The sequence below is a fragment of the Camelus ferus genome, chromosome 15, assembly GCF_009834535.1.
Source record: "Camelus ferus isolate YT-003-E chromosome 15, BCGSAC_Cfer_1.0, whole genome shotgun sequence".
Classification (NCBI taxonomy): Eukaryota; Metazoa; Chordata; class Mammalia; order Artiodactyla; family Camelidae; genus Camelus; species Camelus ferus.
The window spans coordinates 45,366,910-45,385,920 of NC_045710.1; the positions used below are offsets into that span (position 1 = coordinate 45,366,910).

A 19,011-nucleotide genomic window follows, 5' to 3' on the forward strand; every position below is an offset into this window, starting at 1 on the left:
TATAAGTGAAATCATATAATCCTTTTGTGTCTGACTTCTTGCATTTAAGATATGTCCTCAAGATTCTTCTGTATTATAGTATGTGTCAGAATTTTGTTTCATTTTAAGGTTGAATAATATTCCATTGTATGTATATACTATATTTTGTTTACCCATTCATCCATTGGTGGACACTTGGGTTGTTTCCACCTTTTGGCTGTTATGAATAATGCTGCTATGAACATGGTGTTTAACTTTTTGAGGAGCCACCACACTATTTTCCACAGTGGCTACACCATTTTACATTTTGACCAGCAATGCGCAAATGTTCGGATTTCTCCATGTCCTTACTAACATTTGTTATTTTCTTTCTTTCTTTCCATATATATATATATATATATATATATATATATATATATACACACACACACACATACATATGTATATATATATATATATGATTACCATCTTTATGGGTATGAAGTGGTATTTCATTTTGATTTTGATTTCCCTAATGAATGATACTGAGCATCTTTTCATATTCTTATTGGCCATCTGTTATCTTTGGAGAAATGTCTATTCAAGTTCTTTGTCCATTTTTCTTTTGGGTTTTGTGTGTGTTTGTGTATGTTGTTGTTGAGTTGAAGGAGTTATATATTCTGGCTATTAATCCCTTAAGAGATACATGATTTGCAGTATTTTCTCTCATTCTATGGGTTGCCTTTTCACTATTTATATTATCCTTTGATATATAAAAGTTTTTAATTTTTATGAAGTCCACTTTATCTACTTTCGTTGTCTGTGCTTTTGTCATATCCAAATGACTGCCACATTTAATATCATGAAGCTTTTGCTTGATGTTTTCCTCTAAGTGTTTTGTAGTTTTAGCTCTTATGTTTATATCTATTTTGAGTTAACTTTTGTATATGGTGTAAGGTAAGGGTATGGCCAATTTTTGAAGATTTTCCAGTATTGCCTGGCCAGGTAAAAGGAGGATAAGCCTACAAAGAGGAAGAAATGGACAAGTGTCAGTGTTGCTAAGAGATCAAATAAGATGAGGACCATTACATTTAGCAACATGGAGGACACAAGAGGAAAAACATAGGTCATGTTCTTAGGGCAATGACTTATCTCATTTGTTTGTAGCATATAATGTAAGAAATTAGACAAGAAGATGGGTAGAGGTCAAATTGAGGAAGCCTTTAAGTGAGTTTGTGTTTTATTCCGCAGGCAGCAGTAAGGCATAAAAAAATAAATAATAATTCTTTTGTGGGGAAGTATAATATGGGGTAGAGAAGCTGATATTTCCTTTGTGTTTGAAAAATAGAATTCCTTTCCTGGTAAGTGAAGTATGTATAAGGTAGGTCATTAGTACCAGGGGAACTAGTTCTTCCTGGCCTGTGCTAATCTTTGGACCTAGAAATATATATACTTCTCTGGACTATTGGGTTATGTAACATACTCAGTTTCTTGCTGGGGCTACAGCTGAAAATGCCACAGTCCTGTTTTGTTTCTCTTTGGCCATGGCTAGACTGTATTGAACTGGGTTATTTTAAGCTGTAGGCCAGACTGCTGATAGACAGATGTTATTTATGTGCCTGAAAGTCATCAAGAAGTGCTATTATTTTCTGTTTTACTGTGCAGACAGCAGTTCTGGGCATTTTCTTCAGCCTTGGGGCTGTTTTTCTGGGAGCTAGCTACTCTGCCTCATTATAAGATGCTGCCGAACGTAAGATTAGTCTCCTCCCAGTCTGTATTCTCCATCACCAGCATTTTCCCAATTAGAAAGTGTATTACAAAAGAAAAAATTTTTAATCAGGAAGAAATAGAAAATCTGAGCAAATGATAGTAAAAAAAATGGAATCAGCAGTTAAACTCCCAACAAACAGAAATCTAGGACCAGACAGCTTCATAGGTGAGTTCTACCAAGCATTTAAAGAAGAGTTAATACCTATTCTCAAACTATTCAGAAAAATTTCAGAGGAACAAATGCTTTGAAACTCATTCTATGAGGCCAGCATTATCCTGAGACCAAAATCAGATAAAGAAACTATAAAAAAAAAAAAAAAGGAAAATTACAGGCCAATATCTCTGATGAACATACATGCAAAAATCCTCAAGAAAATTATTAGCAAATGAATTCAACAATAAATTAAAAGGATCATACCCCATGATCAAGTGGATTTATCCCAGGAATGCAAGTATGGTTCAGTGGCCACAGATCAGTCAACGTAATACACCACATACGAGACAAATATCAGTCTGTTGTTCCTTTCTATGGCTGATTAATACTCCATTGTATGGATGTACTACATTTTGTCTATCTGTTCATCAGTTGATGGGTATTTGAGTTTGTTTCCATTTTTGTAGCTATTATAGATAATATTGCTGTGAATATTCATGTACAAGTTTTTGGGTATAAAGCTAGGAGTGAAATCACTGGATTGTAATGGTAACTCTATGTTTAACTTTTGAGGAACTGCCAAACTGTTTCACACAGCAGCTGTACCATTTACAATCCTACTAGCAATGTGTGAGGGTTCTGATTTCATCTCTTTACCTGTACTAGTTGTTATCCATCTTTTTGATTATAGCCTTCCTGATGAGTGTGAAGTGGTATTTCATTGTTCAACAACATACTTTCAACTTTTTTTTTAAACCATTTTGATTTTAAACTTTATCTACTAGCTTCTTGATAAGGTAGGTGAGGATTTAGCTGTCTTACCACCTCTTCCCTGAAGTACACTTACCCTTCCTTTTCCCCATCCTCCGTCTTCCTCAGTCAGCTCTACTACAGCTAGACCAGAATTCATTGTTCTGACTTAGCTTTTTTTGCATTTGAGCCCTATGGTTGTTATGGTCATAGTTCCTTTCTTTTGCCTTTCCTATGTTAAAAATTACTTTTTCCCCCCTTTCCCCTGTGTATCTATCATTATTATTTCTACATTTTTCTGTCAGCCTCTCAGTATCCCTCCCAAAACACTGAAACATTGGCAACTCATCTGTTCCTATTTCTCCTGGAGCCCACCAGTATCCTGTCCCACTTTGGAATGGCTTCTTTGTGGGCCTGTGGCATAGATGACATTTTGGGACCTTTTTTCACTGTCATCCTGGGGAATTAGATTTTAAACCTCTAGTTTTATCTAAATTTCTTATCCTTTTCTCTTCCATTTAACATCTCTATTTTATGCTAGATCTGGAAGATTTCCTCAAGTTTATCATCAGACTCTTCAATTTTTGCTTTCCTAAATGAAAAATAATGACGTCGTTTCCAGGTTTCTTTACTATTCTTTAAATAGTCCTTTTATATTTTTCATGGGTACAATATCTTTTATATTTGTAAGCATATTAGTGATAATGTCTTCAGTTTCTTTCAAGTTCCTTTTTTCTTTCTTTTAGCCAGTTGCCTTTAACATTAGAAACTTTCCTATGATGAACCTTTGTTGTCTGTTCACATTTAAAAGGGAGACTATACAAAGCTTTTGAAAGCTTCATACATATACATGGGGTGGTTGCTAACATTATTCAAAAATTTGCTGAAGGACAGGCACTGATCTAAGCACTTTGTTTGCAGTATCTTAACTGATCTTTACATTGGTCCTATGAAGTTCTAGTTTCACAGATGAGGAACATGTTGAGGCTTAGATGATACAACCAGAAGAAGAGGAACCTAGATCTGTCTACCTTCATTTGATTTTTTTATCCATGGTATTGTTTCCTTGCCTTCCTCCCAAATAAATGCTTTGTGAATATCAGAAAATCTCTTGAGAACCTTTCAGTCAGAAACAAGACAAATGTAATCATCCAAACACAAAATTGCAGCAGTTACCAAAGTGTGTTGAGAGAAAATGAAGAATATGTTTGCTTATGAGGACTGGGGAGTGGTATGAATGATGTACTCTTTTTTTTTTCCTACTAACCTCACTGCCAGGGAGCCATGTACATGGAGATAGTAGTATTTATGTGAGTTACATGTGAGGCTTGTTCAAATAGGACTAGAAAGAAAAAGTAGTAAATAATATGCTAAATTAAAGGAAGTATTATGGGTAATTTTATAAAACAATGAAGGAAGTAGGAAGTAGGAAGTAGGAAGTATTATTTGGGAAGATTAGTATTGCACACGTGATACAGCAGTGATTGATTATAATGCTATTTCTCTCAAATATCTTTACATTAAAAAATATAAACCCTTTATACTGTTGAATAGTATAGCAGAAAATTTATATACGTGTGTGTGTGTGTGTTTGTGTACATACATATCTTTATTTGTTGTTGTTATTGGCCTGTCAAAGTACGCTCAGCTCAGGTGTGTCTCTGCACTTCCTCAGTTTGAATGGCTGTTCCTAAATACTGGTGCATAAGTATTTGAATCCCTGCCAGCAAAAATCCATAACTGTCTCCAGTTAAATTTTTATTTTTAACCAAAAGCAATCACTCTGTGAAAATATTTTAAAGATGGTGGGAAGATGCAAAATATAATTTAGAAAAAACAAAAATACTTATATTTGACAAAGATTTACATCTTATTAATAGAACTGTCCTTTCATTTTTACAGAAAAGAAATATATTCTATCTATGTATATATTTTGTACTGTAGAATTTTTTCCTATTGAATTAATTATTACAGCCTGCTAAATAACTCTTGTGAAGTAAGCACAAAGGAGTGTAATTAACTGGAGCTACAAGCAGCAATAGTACAATGGGAGGCAGATGTACCTACTGAAGGATAAAAATAATTACTTGAGAAATAGTTAAGTTAGAGTATTTCTGTGATAAGACAATTTTCCCCCTTTTGTTTCAATATTCACAGCATCCCACCATGAAACACTCAGTTATGGCTAAGAGCCTTTTCCCCTAAAAGGAATAACCTTGTTATTTAGTGAAGTGCCTATTCACATTCACATCGGGGTTAGCATTTTCAACTCTCTTTTTCTCATTGTAAGCATATCCTGGATTCTGTGGTGAGAAGAATATGTTGGACTTTTTCTGTTCTGAAGACTTACAATTCTTTATTTTTAATTTAGGAAAAGCTCAAGGGTGTAAACATTAATTACTAAGCTCTGAGGCATAGCTGTATTTTATCTTTGGAAAGATCAATTTCATATATATGGAAATCAACAGGACATAAAAAGGTTAAATTTGGTCTCAGCACTTTGCAATGTAAGCTTCTACAAGACAGCAGCTGTTTTATTGCTATGTATGTGTGTCTTTTGCATTTTCTATAATGTTGAGGAGTTACTACAGCAGACACATCCAAAAATCCAAGTGGTTTGACCTAATAAAAGTTCATTTCTTGCTCACCTTTCAGTCTAGAGAGGATCTTCCAGATTGATTGGCCAGAGATTGGTCCTTCAGTAGCCTGTACATCTCTCATTGTATAACTCAGTCCTCCCTGCGTTTTGAAATCCTATCCATTCAGCTGCTGTGCAAAAGGCATTCTCATTTATTTTCTGCTTTACTCCAGAAGTGACCCCAGTCACTTCTCACATTCCATTGGTGAGAAATACCACGTAGTTCCATCTCAACATGGTGGTGGTGGTGGTAGTGGTTGGGCAGGGTGGGGATGAGGGGCTTCTTACAATATCTCACAGGTTTAACATTAGGCTTTGGAAAGGAAGCCTGAATCTTTGGTGGTCAATTTACTCTCTGCTGAAACATATTATTTCTCCTTTCATAATATTATTCAAAGGTGGTAATATTAGCTACTTCTAGGTTGTCAGAAACAGGAGGCAAAGGACTCTGTGCCACAGATTCTTTACCCTACGTCTTGAATTTCTCATTTCATTTTAGAACACCAAATATTTAACCAGTTTGAGTCATTTATTCTTAAAGTCACTGAACTATTGTTTTAGAACTAGCTGAGATCTTAGTGCAGTCTCTTCATTTGATAAGTGAGGGAGTAGGCTCAGAGAAATGGAGAGGCATTCCTAAGGTCACGAAGTGCCAGAACTAGGGAAAACAAGTTTCCCAACCCCCAGTCTAGTATTCTCTCCTCTGTACTATGTCGTCTTTGAGGGGCCTTCTTTTACACATTTATGTCTCCTAAATTATTACAAATTGTTTCCCCAGATTCCTTTCCTTTTACTACCCTTATAAGATTCTTACCCTGGAGAAAGGGAGATTTTAATTGATGTAGAAGAGAATGAGGGATCTGAAAAGCATCTGTCGTGTTGTTACTGTTCTGTCCTGTAGTGGAGTACCGCATTGACGTGGCAGACCCAAGGAAGAATGGCTCAGGGATTGGAGGGGCTGCAGGTGAAGGAGGGGGAATGCCAGAGTCAAGTGGGGCCTATTTCAAGATTTTGCCTATGGCCAGCTCAGACTATGGACAACATTTATGTTAACTTAAGACAAAGAATACACTTCCTCCACTTCTGTTGACTCAGAAAACAGATTGATTCAGCTGAGAGCTCTTTAAATTCAGTGAAATTTTAAAAATTAATTCGTTTAACTCTATCCATACTTAATTCCAAACTTAAAGTACTGTTTTATTTTAAATAACTTCCTCCTACATTTAAATAATTCCCCAGCATAAAGTAATATAAATTAATTGCAGAAAATACAACAAAGTAGATTCTTAAAATGACATGTAATTTTATTTCCTAACAGTAGCCACTGTTATCATTTTGAGGTATTTTTTTCTGGTGTCTTCATTTATTGCATAATATAGAAGAAAATTAAAATCTGTATTAAATAAACTTATGATATTGCAAGCATTGTCCTATGCTTGTAAATATTCTTAGAAAATATTTTTAGTGGCTCTATAATTTTCAAGTAGACAGATGTACTGTAATTAGTCACTCATCTTTTGTCAGACCTCATTTAAAGTGTCATAAATTATGTGGGGTTTTTTTGAAAATTCTAAATTAAGTGATCTCAGCAGTTGGGCAGGTTCTTTTTGTCAGTGTGCATATTTCCTGAGATATTTATAAGTAATAGATCCTTCTCTGTATAAGGTCTTTTTGTCCCCTTAGTGCTCCCCAAGGTTGTGCCTGGAGTTGGGTGGTTGGTTTAATTGTCTCTCCACTAGGTTGTAGACTTCCAGAGGATCAAGACTTGGCTTCTTTCATCTTTGTATCTCTATTACTCAGCACAATGCCAGAAACGGAAAGGGCATTCGGTAAAATATTTGTTGAATGCTTATTATGGATCTGGAAAGCAATGAAACTGATTTTCATGTGGTGGTTTTTCTCACGGCTTTTCTAGTTTCACCTCAAACATCTGACACACATGAGAGAGTGGAAAAGAGTAAAGGAGTCTAAATTTAAGCCAGAAGTATATTTCTTTAAATTTATCTTAATAGATAGTAGCTCACTAGTGGCAGAGAGAAGGGCCCCAAATTTAGTTGCAGATTATTATATTATTATATTATACGCTGATTCATTCTAGCTCTCATATCTTTTTCTTCTTGCACTCCATTTTCTTCCCATCCTTCCTACTCTCCAGAATTTAGCATTAGGATCTTAGTGTGAGACAAGTCTTGCTACCTTCAGATTCAGCTTGTTGCTTTTTAAGGATTGTAAGGGTAGGATAGAAGGTAAATTTTTATTTCTAAATGTAAAGTTTCCTGCCTTAAATAAGCCTACCAAAAGGCTCCAGATTGTCCAGTGGAACCCTTTAGATGGATTTCTTAGGCAGTGTGTACACATTTAATGCATATGTATATAAAATGCTTATGTATGTAAATATCTATATGTAAATATGTGTGTGTTTATATGTATTATGTGTAAGGCTACCTGGTTACTTAGGTAATGGGATAGAAATGTTCAGTATGTGACTGTTTAATTCTCTTCAAAACCTGGGCTCCATCAGGTTGTCTTGACATGTTTTGGTAGAAAGAAAGTTGTATAATTACAAGTTCCTTGGTAACTGAATAAAACTCTCATGATTGCTCTGTCCCTGGCCTCTTGGAAGCATGTAAGTAAATATTTAATTGTTCTTTTCTAGTACAGCATGGATGCTTAAAATATTAATTGTGATCAACTAATTGTGTGGCTATTGGCATTCTTCTGTGAGACCAATAACTCACAGCACAGTTCTTTTTTTTTTTTTTTACATTTTTTATTGATTTATAATCATTTTACAATGTTGTGTCAAATTCCAGTGTTCAGCACAATTTTTCAGTTATTCATGGACATATACACACTCATTGTCACATTTTTTCTCTGTGAGTTATCATAACACTTTGTGTATATTTCCCTGTGCTATACAGTGTAGTCTATTCTACAATTTTGAAATCCCAGTCTATCCCTTCCCACCCTTCACCCCTCTGGTAACCACAAGTCTGTATTCTCTGTCTGTGAGTCTATTTCTGTCCTTTATTTACACTTTGTTTTTGTTTGTTTGTTTTTGTTTTTGTTTTTTAGATTCCACATATGAGCGATCTCATATGGTATTTTTCTTTCTCTTTCTGGCTTACTTCACTTAGAATGACATTCTCCAGGAGCATCCATGTTGCTGCAAATGGCATTATGTTGTCGGTTTTTATGGCTGAGTAGTATTCCATTGTATAAATATACCACCTCTTCTTTATCCAGTCACCTGTTGATGGACATTTAGGCTGTTTCCATGTTTTGGCTATTGTAAATAGTGCTGCTATGAACATTGGGGTGCAGGTGTCATCCTGAAGTAGATTTCCTTCTGGATACAAGCCCAGGAGTGGGATTCCTGGGTCATATGGTAAGTCTATTCCTAGTCTTTTGAGGAATCTCCACACTGTTTTCCATAGTGGCTGCACCAAACTGCATTCTCACCAGCAGTGTAGGAGGGTTCCCCTTTCTCCACAGCCTCTCCAGCATTTGTCATTTGTGGATTTTTGAATGACGGCCATTCTGACTGGTGTGAGGTGATACCTTATTGTAGTTTTGATTTGCATTTCTCTGATAATTAGTGATATTGAGCATTTTTTTATGTGCTTTTTGATCATTTGTATGTCTTCCTTGGAGAATTGCTTGTTTAGGTCTTCTGCCCATTTTTGGATTGGGTTGTTTATTTTTTTCTTATTGAGTCGTATGAGCTGCTTATATATTCTGGAGATCAAGCCTTTGTCGGTTTCACTTGCAAAAATTTTCTCCCATTCCGTAGGTTTTCTTCTTGTCTTACTTATGGTTTCCTTTGCTGTGCAGAGGCTTGTAAGTTTCATTAGGTCCCATTTGTTTATTCTTGCTTTTATTTCTTCTAGGAGAAAATTTTTGAGATGTATGTCAGATAATGTTTTGCCTATGTTTTCCTCTAGGAGGTTTATTGTATCTTGTCTTATGTTTAAGTCTTTAATCCATTTTGAGTTGATTTTTGTATATGGTGTAAGGGAGTGTTCTAGCTTCGTTGTTTTACATGCTGCTGTCCAGTTTTCCCAACACCATTTGCTGAAGAGACTGTCTTTATTCCAATGTATATTCTTGCCTCCTTTGTCAAAGATGAGTTGACCAAAAGTTTGTGGGTTCATTTCTGGGCTCTCTATTCTGTTCCATTGGTCTATATGTCTGTTTTGGTACCAATACCATGCTGTCTTGATGACTGTAGCTCTATAGTATTGTCTGAAGTCTGGGAGAGTTATTCCTCCAGCCTCTTTCTTTCTCTTCAGTAATGCTTTGGCAATTCTAGGTCTTTGATGGTTCCATATGAATTTTATTATGATTTTTTCTAGTTCTGTGAAATATGTCCTGGGTAATTGGATAGGGATTGCATTAAATCTGTAGATTGCCTTGGGCAGTGTGACCATTTTAACAATATTGATTCTTCCAATCCAAGAGCATGGGATATCTTTCCATTTTTTAAAGTCTTCTTTAATTTCCTTCATCAATGGTTTATAGTTTTCTGTGTATAATTCTTTCACCTCCTTGGTTAGATTTATTCCCAGATATTTTATTACTTTGGGTGCTATTTTAAAGGGGATTGTTTCTTTATTTTCTTCTTCTGTTGATTTATCGTTAGTGTAAAGAAATGCAACTGATTTTTGAACGTTAATTTTGTAACCTGCTACCTTGCTGAATTCTTCAATCAGCTCTAGTAGCTTTTGTGCGGACCTTTTAGGGTTTTCTATATATAGTAACATGTCATCAGCATATAATGACACTTTTACCTCTTCTTTTCCAATTTGGATCCCTTTTATTTCTTTCTCTTGCCTGACTGCTGTGGCTAGGACTTCCAGGACTATGTTGAATAGGAGTGGTGATAGTGGGCATCCTTGTCTTGTCCCAGATTTTAGTGGGAAGCTTTTGAGTTTTTCACCGTTGAGTACTATGCTGGCTGTAGGTTTGTCATATATAGCTTTTATTATGTTGAGATATGTTCCCTCTATACCCACTTTGGCGAGAGTTTTTATCATAAATGGGTGTTGAATTTTATCAAATGCTTTTTCTGCATCGATTGAGATGATCATGTGGTTTTTGTCCTTTCTCTTATTGATGTGATGTATTACACTGATTGATTTGCGTATGTTGAACCAGCCTTGTGTCCTGGGATGAACCCCACTTGGTCATGATGTATAATCTTTTTTATGTGTTGTTGGATTCTATTTGCTAAAATTTTGGTGAGGATTTTGCGTCTATGTTCATCAGTGATATTGGCCTATAATTCTCTTTTTTTGTAGTGTCTTTGCCTGGTTTTGGTATCAGGGTGATGGTGGCTTCATAGAATGAGTTTGGGAGTAATCCCTCCTTTTCAATCGTCTGGAAGAGTTTGAGAAGGACTGGTATGAGTTCTTCTTTGTATGTTTGGTAGAATTCCCCGGTGAAGCCGTCTGGTCCTGGACTTTTATTTGTAGGGAGGTTTTTAATTGCTATTTCTACTTCCTTTCTAGTGATCGGATTGTTCAAGTGTTCAGATTCTTCTTGATTCAGTTTTGGTTGACAGTATGTTTCTTGTTAATCTCTATTGTATTTAATTCCTCTCTGATCTTTATTATTTCCTTCCTTCTGCTGCTTTTTGGGGCTTTTTGTTCTTCTTTTTCTAATTCATTCAGGTGGTGGGTTAAATTGTTTATTTGAGATTGTTCTTCTTTTTTGAGGAAGGCCCGTATCGCTATAAACTTCCCTCTTAGCACTGCCTTTGCTGTGTCCTATAGGTTTTGAGTGGTTGTGCTTTCATTATCATTTGTCTCAAGGTATTTTTTAATTTCAGCTTTGATTTCCTCATTGATCCATTGTTTTTTCAATAACATATTGTTTAATCTCCATGCTTTCCTTTTTTTCTCCTTTGTTTCTCTGTTGTTGATTTCCAGTTTCATGGCATTGTGGTCAGTAAAGATGCTTGAGATAATTTCTATCTTCTTAAAATTGTTGAGGTTTCTTTTGTGCCCAAGTACATGATCAATCCTGGAAAATGTTCCATGTGCACTTGAAAAGAATGTATATCCTATTTTTTGGGGGTGTAATGCTCTGAAAATATCCACCAAATCTAGTTTTTCTATTGTAGTATTTAATTTCTCTGTTGCCTTGTTTATTTTCTGTCTGGAAGATCTGTCTAGTGATGTTAATGCAGTGTTAAAATCTCCAACTATGATTGTATTCCCATCAATATCCCCCTTTATCTCTGTTAGTAATTCTTGTATGTACTTAGGTGCTCCTATATTGGGTGCATATATATTAACGAGTGTAATATCCTCATCATGTATCACTCCTTTAATCATTATAAAATGTCCTTCTTTATCTTTCTTTATGGCCTTTGTTTTAAAGTCTATTTTGTCTGAAATCAGTACTGCAACACCTGCTTTTTCGGCTTTGCCATTTGCATGGAATATCCTTTTCCATCCTTTCACTCTCAATCTATATGTGTCCTTCTCCCTAAAGTGGGTCTCTTGTATGCAGCATATTGAAGGTTCTTGCTTTATTATCCAGTCTGCCACTCTGTGTCTTTTGACTGGAGCATTTAGTCCATTAACATTTACAGTAATTAATGATAGATGTGTGTTTATTGCCATTTTGAACTTATCTTTGCAGTTGAATTGGTATATCCTCTTTGTTCCTTTCTTCTTCCTTTTGTGGTTTGGTAATTTTCCTTTGTATTATCATGGATTTTATTTAATTTTTGTGACTCCTTTGTAAATTTTTGGCTTGTGGTTACCCTTTTTTGTAAATCTATCAACCCATTACTATAACTGTTTTTATTAAACTGATAGTAACATGATCTCAAACCCATCCTACTGTTAAAAAAATTTTAAAAAGAAAGAAAAAAAATTCTATATTTCCCTGCCTCCCTCTCCCATCTCAGTGATTTGTATGTCTTCTTTTATAATTTCATGTTTACTTTATTTGTAATTCATGAGTTATCACCTTTCCAGTTGTGTGTTTCTCATTTCTGTAGCATCCTGCTGCTTTTCTATTTAGAATAGCCCTTTCAATATTTCTTTTAGCATGGGTTTAGTGTTGCTAAACTCCTGCAGCTTTTTTTTGTCTGTGAAACTCTTTATTTCTCCTTCTATCCTCAAGGATAGCCTTGCTGGATAAAGGATCCTAGGCTGCATCTTTTTTTCATTCAGGGCTTTGAATATATCTTGCCACTCCCTTCTGGCCTGTAGTGTTTGTGTAGAGAAATCAGCTGAGAGCCTTATGGGGGTTCCCTTGTAACTTACTCTTTGCTTTTCTCTTGCTGCCTTTAGAATCATTTCTTTATCCTTGACTCTGGCCATCTTGATTATGATATGTCTTGGTGTGGGTCTATTTGGGTTCTTCCTGTTTGGGACCCTCTGAGCTTCCTGTACTTGGATATCTGATTCCTTTAAGTTTGGGAAGTTTTCAGTCATGATTTCTTCAAAAACCTTTTCAATCCCCTTTGATCTTTCTTCTCCTTCTGGGACCCCTATTACGTGAAGATTGGGACGCTTTATATTATCCCATAGGTCCCTTATGCTATTTTCATTATTTTTTATTTGCTTCTCTTGTAGTTCTTCTGTATGGGTGCTTTCTATTGCCCTGTCTTCTAGATCACTAATTCGTTCCTCTGCATTATCTAGTCGGCTTTGCACAGCTATTAGATCATTCCTCATCTCTGTCAATGAGTTTACCCATTCTACTTGGCTCTTCTTTATAGCTTCAATTTCATTTTTGACATATTTTATATCTCTAAACACTATCTCTTTTAATTCCTTCAGCAATTCGATCACTCCTTTTTTGAAATCTTGATCTAGTAGGCTATCGATGTCTATTTCGTTGATCTTTCTTTCAGGGGATTTCTCTTGTTCTTTTAATTGGGAAAGGTTTTTCTGCTTCTTCATCTTGCTCATACCTCTTTGGCACTGTGGTTTATGGAGCATCAGTTGTTTATTTTGGTCCTTAAGGATTTTATCTATCTGATGCCTATTTAGGAATAGAACTTAGGAAAAAAAGAAAAAAAAATAAGAGAGAGAGAGAAAGAATTTTAAAAGAAGGGAGGAAGAGGGTTTGAAAACTGTATAATGAATAATAGAAGAGTGAGTTGAAGCAGAGTATTAATCGGGTTGAGACGTCCTTTTAAAACCTCTACAAAAAAGGGGGGAGATGAATAGATGTATTTGAAACCTGTGTCTAATCAATAGCAGGACATCAAAACCCAAGAGAAATAGAAATGAATTAAGAAGTAAAGATTAAGAGAATAATAGAAAATAGAACAGGTAAAAACAGATTAAAAAGGGGGGGGGGGCTTGTTGGTGTTCTCCTGGATTCTGTGTGCTTTTAATGTGAAGTCTTTCTGTTTTCATCCTGTTTTGGAAGCTCAGCTTGCTGTTTTCAGAGGCCCTCCGTTGGCGCCCTCTTCTGTGCTGCTCCCAGCACCTGTCGGCAAGCAGATCGCGCCTCCTCCTAACACTGGGTCAGGTGCAGCTCTCTGCTGTGGGCGGGCGGGTCGCTGCCCCTCCGGATGCCGCAGTCAGATGTTGCAGACTGGCCGGGTAGGAGGGCGGGTCGTGCCCCCTCCCAGCACCTCGGTCAGGGGCTGTGTTCCTGCCCGAAAGGCGGGGGGGGGGGGGGGGGGGGGGGCGCTCTCCCTCTACCTGCGCTGCCGGTAGTTCCGCTCTCTGTGCGGCTGCGCGCTCAGCCCTGGTCGGCGCTCCGCAGGTGGGCTCGGGGAAGACCTGTCCCTGCTCCGAGCCAAAACCCAGCTCCTTGTTTGTCTTTGTGGAGCAAGTTCTCTGAGGGACCAGGATGGAAGGATCCTATCTGACCCAGGGCTGCAGGCCAGTCTCAGTCTGGCCTTTGAGGCTGCTAAGCCCTTCGGTGCGGATGCAGGTTTCGCCCCCGCCCCCGCCTGAGTGCTCAGCGCCGAGGATATGGCGGCTGTGCCTGAGCCCCGCCTCTCTTCCCCCGAAAACTTTCCGCGGGTTTTCAGAGATGGGGGTGTGCACCCTTCCACCGAGAGCACATCAACCTTGCTGTTTTATGGAGAGCCCAGGTTGTTCTGCCCTGTGCACCCACAGCCACGGCGCGCAGCCCCTTGCGTTCCCCCCAGGGCTGCCTCCGTGCAGCCACTTCCGTCCTCCGCCCGGCTTGTGCAGCCTGGCCCTGCCCGCCGCTGCCGGCCCGCGTCTCAGGCTGGGTGTCGGGGGGACGCTCTGTGCCCGTTTAATTTAGTTCTGTTAGTCAAGGGCTGCTCTGTACAGATCCGAGCCTCGGAGGCTCCCCCTCGTTCCCGCTGGCCTCTCAGTTGGAGAGGGGAGACCCAGCGAGCCAGCGCCAGTCCGCCTTTGCCGCTCCCTCCCCGCGGGACCCGTCCCGCGCTGCTTTGCCTTTTGTTCTTTCTTTTTTCCTTTTCTCCTACCAGATTTTTGGCGTCTTTATCTTTTGAAGAGGGCGATGTTCTGTCGGAGTTCCACAGGTGCTCTGGTTGGCTAAGTGGGTCTGTAGATGTGGGTCTTGGTGTATTCGTGGGAGAGGGTGACCTGCGAGCGTCCTTCTACTCCACCATCTTCTCCTGGACAACCCACAGTTCTTTATTTTAGAATATTGTACCTTACTTTGTCCCTGATAATGTTAAGGTGGACTGATTTCTAGTAAGACATTTTAAAAATTGGTCATGACTTAGAATCACAGAAGAAGTTTATTCATCTCTGGGGATGCTCTCAAATAAGCAATTTATGTTCTATTAACAGTTTTGGAACTTCAAGCATGTAGGTTAGTAGACTACTTTTCCTTATTTTTTATGGGAAGAGGCCCATAAAACACTGAGATCAGAATAGGTTGAGGGGAGGGAGGTGTTGAGAGGCCAAGTTAGAAGGAGGCAACAATACAGGTGGCACTAGGACGATACTGTGGAGGGGAGACCCCCCCTCACTGCCATCACAACTAATGCCTCACTAATGCGTCAAGTCAGGAGGTATGGGAATCGCCACCACTCCTCCTGTAAAACTGGTTTTCAACCTTGGCTGCATGTTAGAATCACCTGTAGAATTTTTTAAAAATCTGCACACCAGACCAATTAAATCTGATTCCCCAGCAATGGAACCTAGCCATGAGTTTTGTTTGTTTGTTTTTTTTTAAAGCTTCCCTGGAGTTTCCAGTATGCAGCCAAGTTGAGGATACCTGCAAAGCTCAAATAAGCTGCAGAGAGGATGTATTATGCAGCTACTGACTTTAGTTGGACCTCATCAATTATAATTAACCAGCTGGGAATTCCTGGATGAAATTTAAGGTTCACTCGTAGTAAATATTCATTGAGCCTCAACCTTGTACCAGATTCATATTAGTGGCTAGGAATATAAAGATAAATAAGATATGGTTGATAAAGGAGCACAGTCTAGTAGAGGGGATAGAAATAATAACAAATAATGAAATACAGAGTATATAGCACATTAAAATAGAGATACATCTAGGGTATTAATGGAAATACAATAGAAGGAGCAATTAACTCTGCCTGAGGTTTAGGACATGGAATGAAGTGGGAATGAAAAGAGAAATGGTCAAGGTTGCACAGAAGAAGTGATGAATTAAGAGTTTATGAGATAGAAAAGGAGAGAAAAAAGAGGAAGTTTTAAAAAAAGGTTATAACACTCAGAGTGTTCAGGGATTGGTTGGAAAGCAAGATACCTTTGAGATATTTGCAGGTTATACAGCTAGAAAAGGAGATGGTGAAGTGCCTTATAAACCACATTCAAGAATATGGATGTCATTCAGGAATATGTGATGTCACGGGGTCAGATGCATACAGGGCCTAAACAGATCATCTTAAGAATGAAGCTGGTGAGGTGTGAAGCAGTTGATTGTGTTGGAGGCTCTGGTAATCTGGACAGCATGGAACTTGTTTAAAGAAATGTTTTTTAAAGTTTAAATTTAAAATAAAGTGGAATATTATTTAGGTCAAATAAGTCTGTCAGATTCAACACTGCAAATGCCAGTATTTAGTGCCTTCAGGAAGAGCCCAGGAAGGATAATAAGGAAAAGCGGTAAGATTTTTGTAGCATTTCTAAAAAAAGTACCATAGAAATTTAATTAAGAGTTGAGGTTGGGCTGGAGATGTGGAGATGAGAACATAGTGAAAAGGTTAGTCTAGTAACAAAATTAAGTGGTCCAGCAAGCCACCAATGCATTCAAACAAGGTAGCTCGTGCTTGTTGGCTACTCAGTCCCTCTACTGTTAGGCTGCCATCATTGATCAAATCCTCTGCCCAGCTCCATTGTCTTCTTGCCATACTACTCCCCATCTTCACTGTCAGTTGTCCTATTCTACTTCTCACTGTGTTGAACAAGGTTTTGTTTGTTTCTCCATTGGTACAGATTCTTAGATTAACACTCTGATGTTTCATAGAAACTTTCTTCTGTTTCACCTGTAATTTACCACTTCTGCATCTGTCTGCTGCACCCACCATCTCACGGTGGAAAGAGTCACCAAAGCAAACTACTGGTTTTAGTTTATAATTGTTGTCTTTAAAGCCTTCAGGAACCAAGTTTAGTCTTGGATGGAGAACCACCATTTTCCCATTTATACCATGCCGGTTACTATCACTATCAGAAACATGTTGCATTTGTTTAGATGGCTCCTTGGACAAGTAATTTGTTTATTGGAACCTTCCTCTTGTTTTCCCTCTAGGTTTTCTTCAGGTTCTACCACCTAAAGTGAACAAGCATTGACATTTTACTGTATTTATGTTGCTTCTTGTATTCTTCTTCTTATATTTAGCTGGGTTGTATACACTATAAATTCTTAGTCTTTGTATGCCTAATGCCATTTCTTAAATGGTAGTTTAGCCAATGTAAAACTCCAGGGTGGCAGCTATTTTCCTTAGCACTTGAACGTCATTAGCTTCATTGTCTTTTGGGCACTCTTCTTGCCAAGGGTAAGTTGCTGTCAGCATAATTATTCCTCTGCTGGTAACCTCTTTTCTTTTATGATTTTTCTCTTTATTCTTGCTGTTCTGTAGTTTGATTGCAAAGAATGTAGACATAGATTAATATTTATTTACCCTGTTTATTCATTAATATATATTTTTCTGTCTAAGTACTGCTATCTTTCTTCAAGTCTGGCATGTTCTTAGTCTTATCTTTTTAATATTGTCTGTGCCATTCCCACTATTCTAAACTTCTGGAATTTCTATTAGGTGTATGTACTTCTCAATCTATCTTGTATGTCTCTTACCTTTTTTAAACGTATTTTTATTTTTTCATTTCTCTGTACTACATTCAGGGTCAGTTCTTTAGTAAAATTTTTCATTAGACAACTCTCTGGACAGGCTTCTAGATGAATCACTAGGTAAGGCGTTTATGTCTGGTGGCCTTTTATAATGTATGTATGTATATTGTTGAAATAGGAGGACAGGCCACCTGCTAATAGTAAAGGATTCTTGGGTAAAATGAAGGAGACAAGGAAAGTGGTGAAGGTCACTGAGATGAGTGTATCATTCATTTCTTGATTTAAAAGCTTTTATCTAAGTATTTTAAAAATAAAAATCTAAGTAAAATAACTGATGATCAGTCTTGATGTTTTCTCTAAGCATTAAAGATAACTTAGTTGTATTAGCTGACAGGTGAGTTTGTTTTGTTCTTAACTTTACATTGGCAGAAGACAAAGAAAAGAGAGATCCAAGAGTTAGAAAACCTGTATTTCAGTCTTGGTTCTGCCAGAACTTTCAATGAGTTATTTAACTTTGTTGGAATAATAGTATGTACCTTGCCTATTTTTCAGCACCAAATTGTTTTTATGAAGATAGTTGAGATGATTGATTATAAAAATGTTTTGAAAACCACAAATATTGTTTATAAGATACAGAGATGCAAAAGTAGTATAAACTATACATTTAAATAATTTTGGAAGTACCATTTTAATGCTTATTTTCTCTGAATTAAGGTGGATAATGTATTAGAAGTATAGTATTAAACTTCGGAGAAGATGTATGTGTGCTTTTCTTTTTAAAATAGTCACCATTCTAAGTATTTTATTTTACTTGGTTTGTCCCAATGAATTAACTTGCTACAATATTTTTAGAAGAACATGTAGATGAAATATTAATTTAAATTAGATCACATCTGTATTCAACATCCACTATATATGAATAATTCATAGAGCTTTATTATAAGTCTAACTGCTCTATGTAATCTAAAGCAGATGACTTTTTTTCCTTTTAAAAGTATTAGAACTAACTTTTATTAATTTGGTTTAAGATAACTTAAATTATACTTAATTTTTTTCTTATTTTGCAGGCAACCAGATAAACTGGTGGTAGTCTGGACAAGAAGAAGCCGAAGGAAGTCTTCCAAGGTTTGTCTGTTTTTCATTAAGGACATCTTTTCAAATTTTATTTTTATTGAACTAGAATTTACATACAGCATAAGTCACAGGTCTTAATTATATAATTTTATGAGTGTTGTTCAATATACACTTGTGTAATTACCACTCCTATCAAGATATAGACTATTTTCATCACCTTTTTCCTTTGTGTCTTCTTCCAATCCGTTCCGAACCCTGAGGCTACTGCTATTCTGATTTTTCTATCATCATGGACTATTTTTGCCTGTTCTTGAATTTCATGTAAATGGAATCATACAGTAGTACTATTTTATGTCTGGTTTCTTTTGCTCAACATGTTTTTAAGATTTATTCATGCTGTTGTGAATATGGGTAGTTAATTTAT

The 19,011-nt window shown here is 37.0% G+C and overlaps 1 protein-coding gene across 7 annotated transcripts in view; it reads left to right on the plus strand.

The window, feature by feature from the left end:
• The window catches only part of LOC116669001 (EH domain-binding protein 1-like), a 197,534-nt gene that overhangs the window by 140,744 nt on the left and 37,779 nt on the right, over positions 1 to 19,011 (plus strand). For all 7 annotated transcript variants that reach the window (XM_032497652.1, XM_032497651.1, XM_032497650.1 and 4 more), the window contains one exon: positions 18,581 to 18,638. In XM_032497652.1, the coding sequence (XP_032353543.1) occupies positions 18,581 to 18,638 (58 nt within the window). The remainder of the gene's footprint in view (positions 1 to 18,580; positions 18,639 to 19,011) is intronic.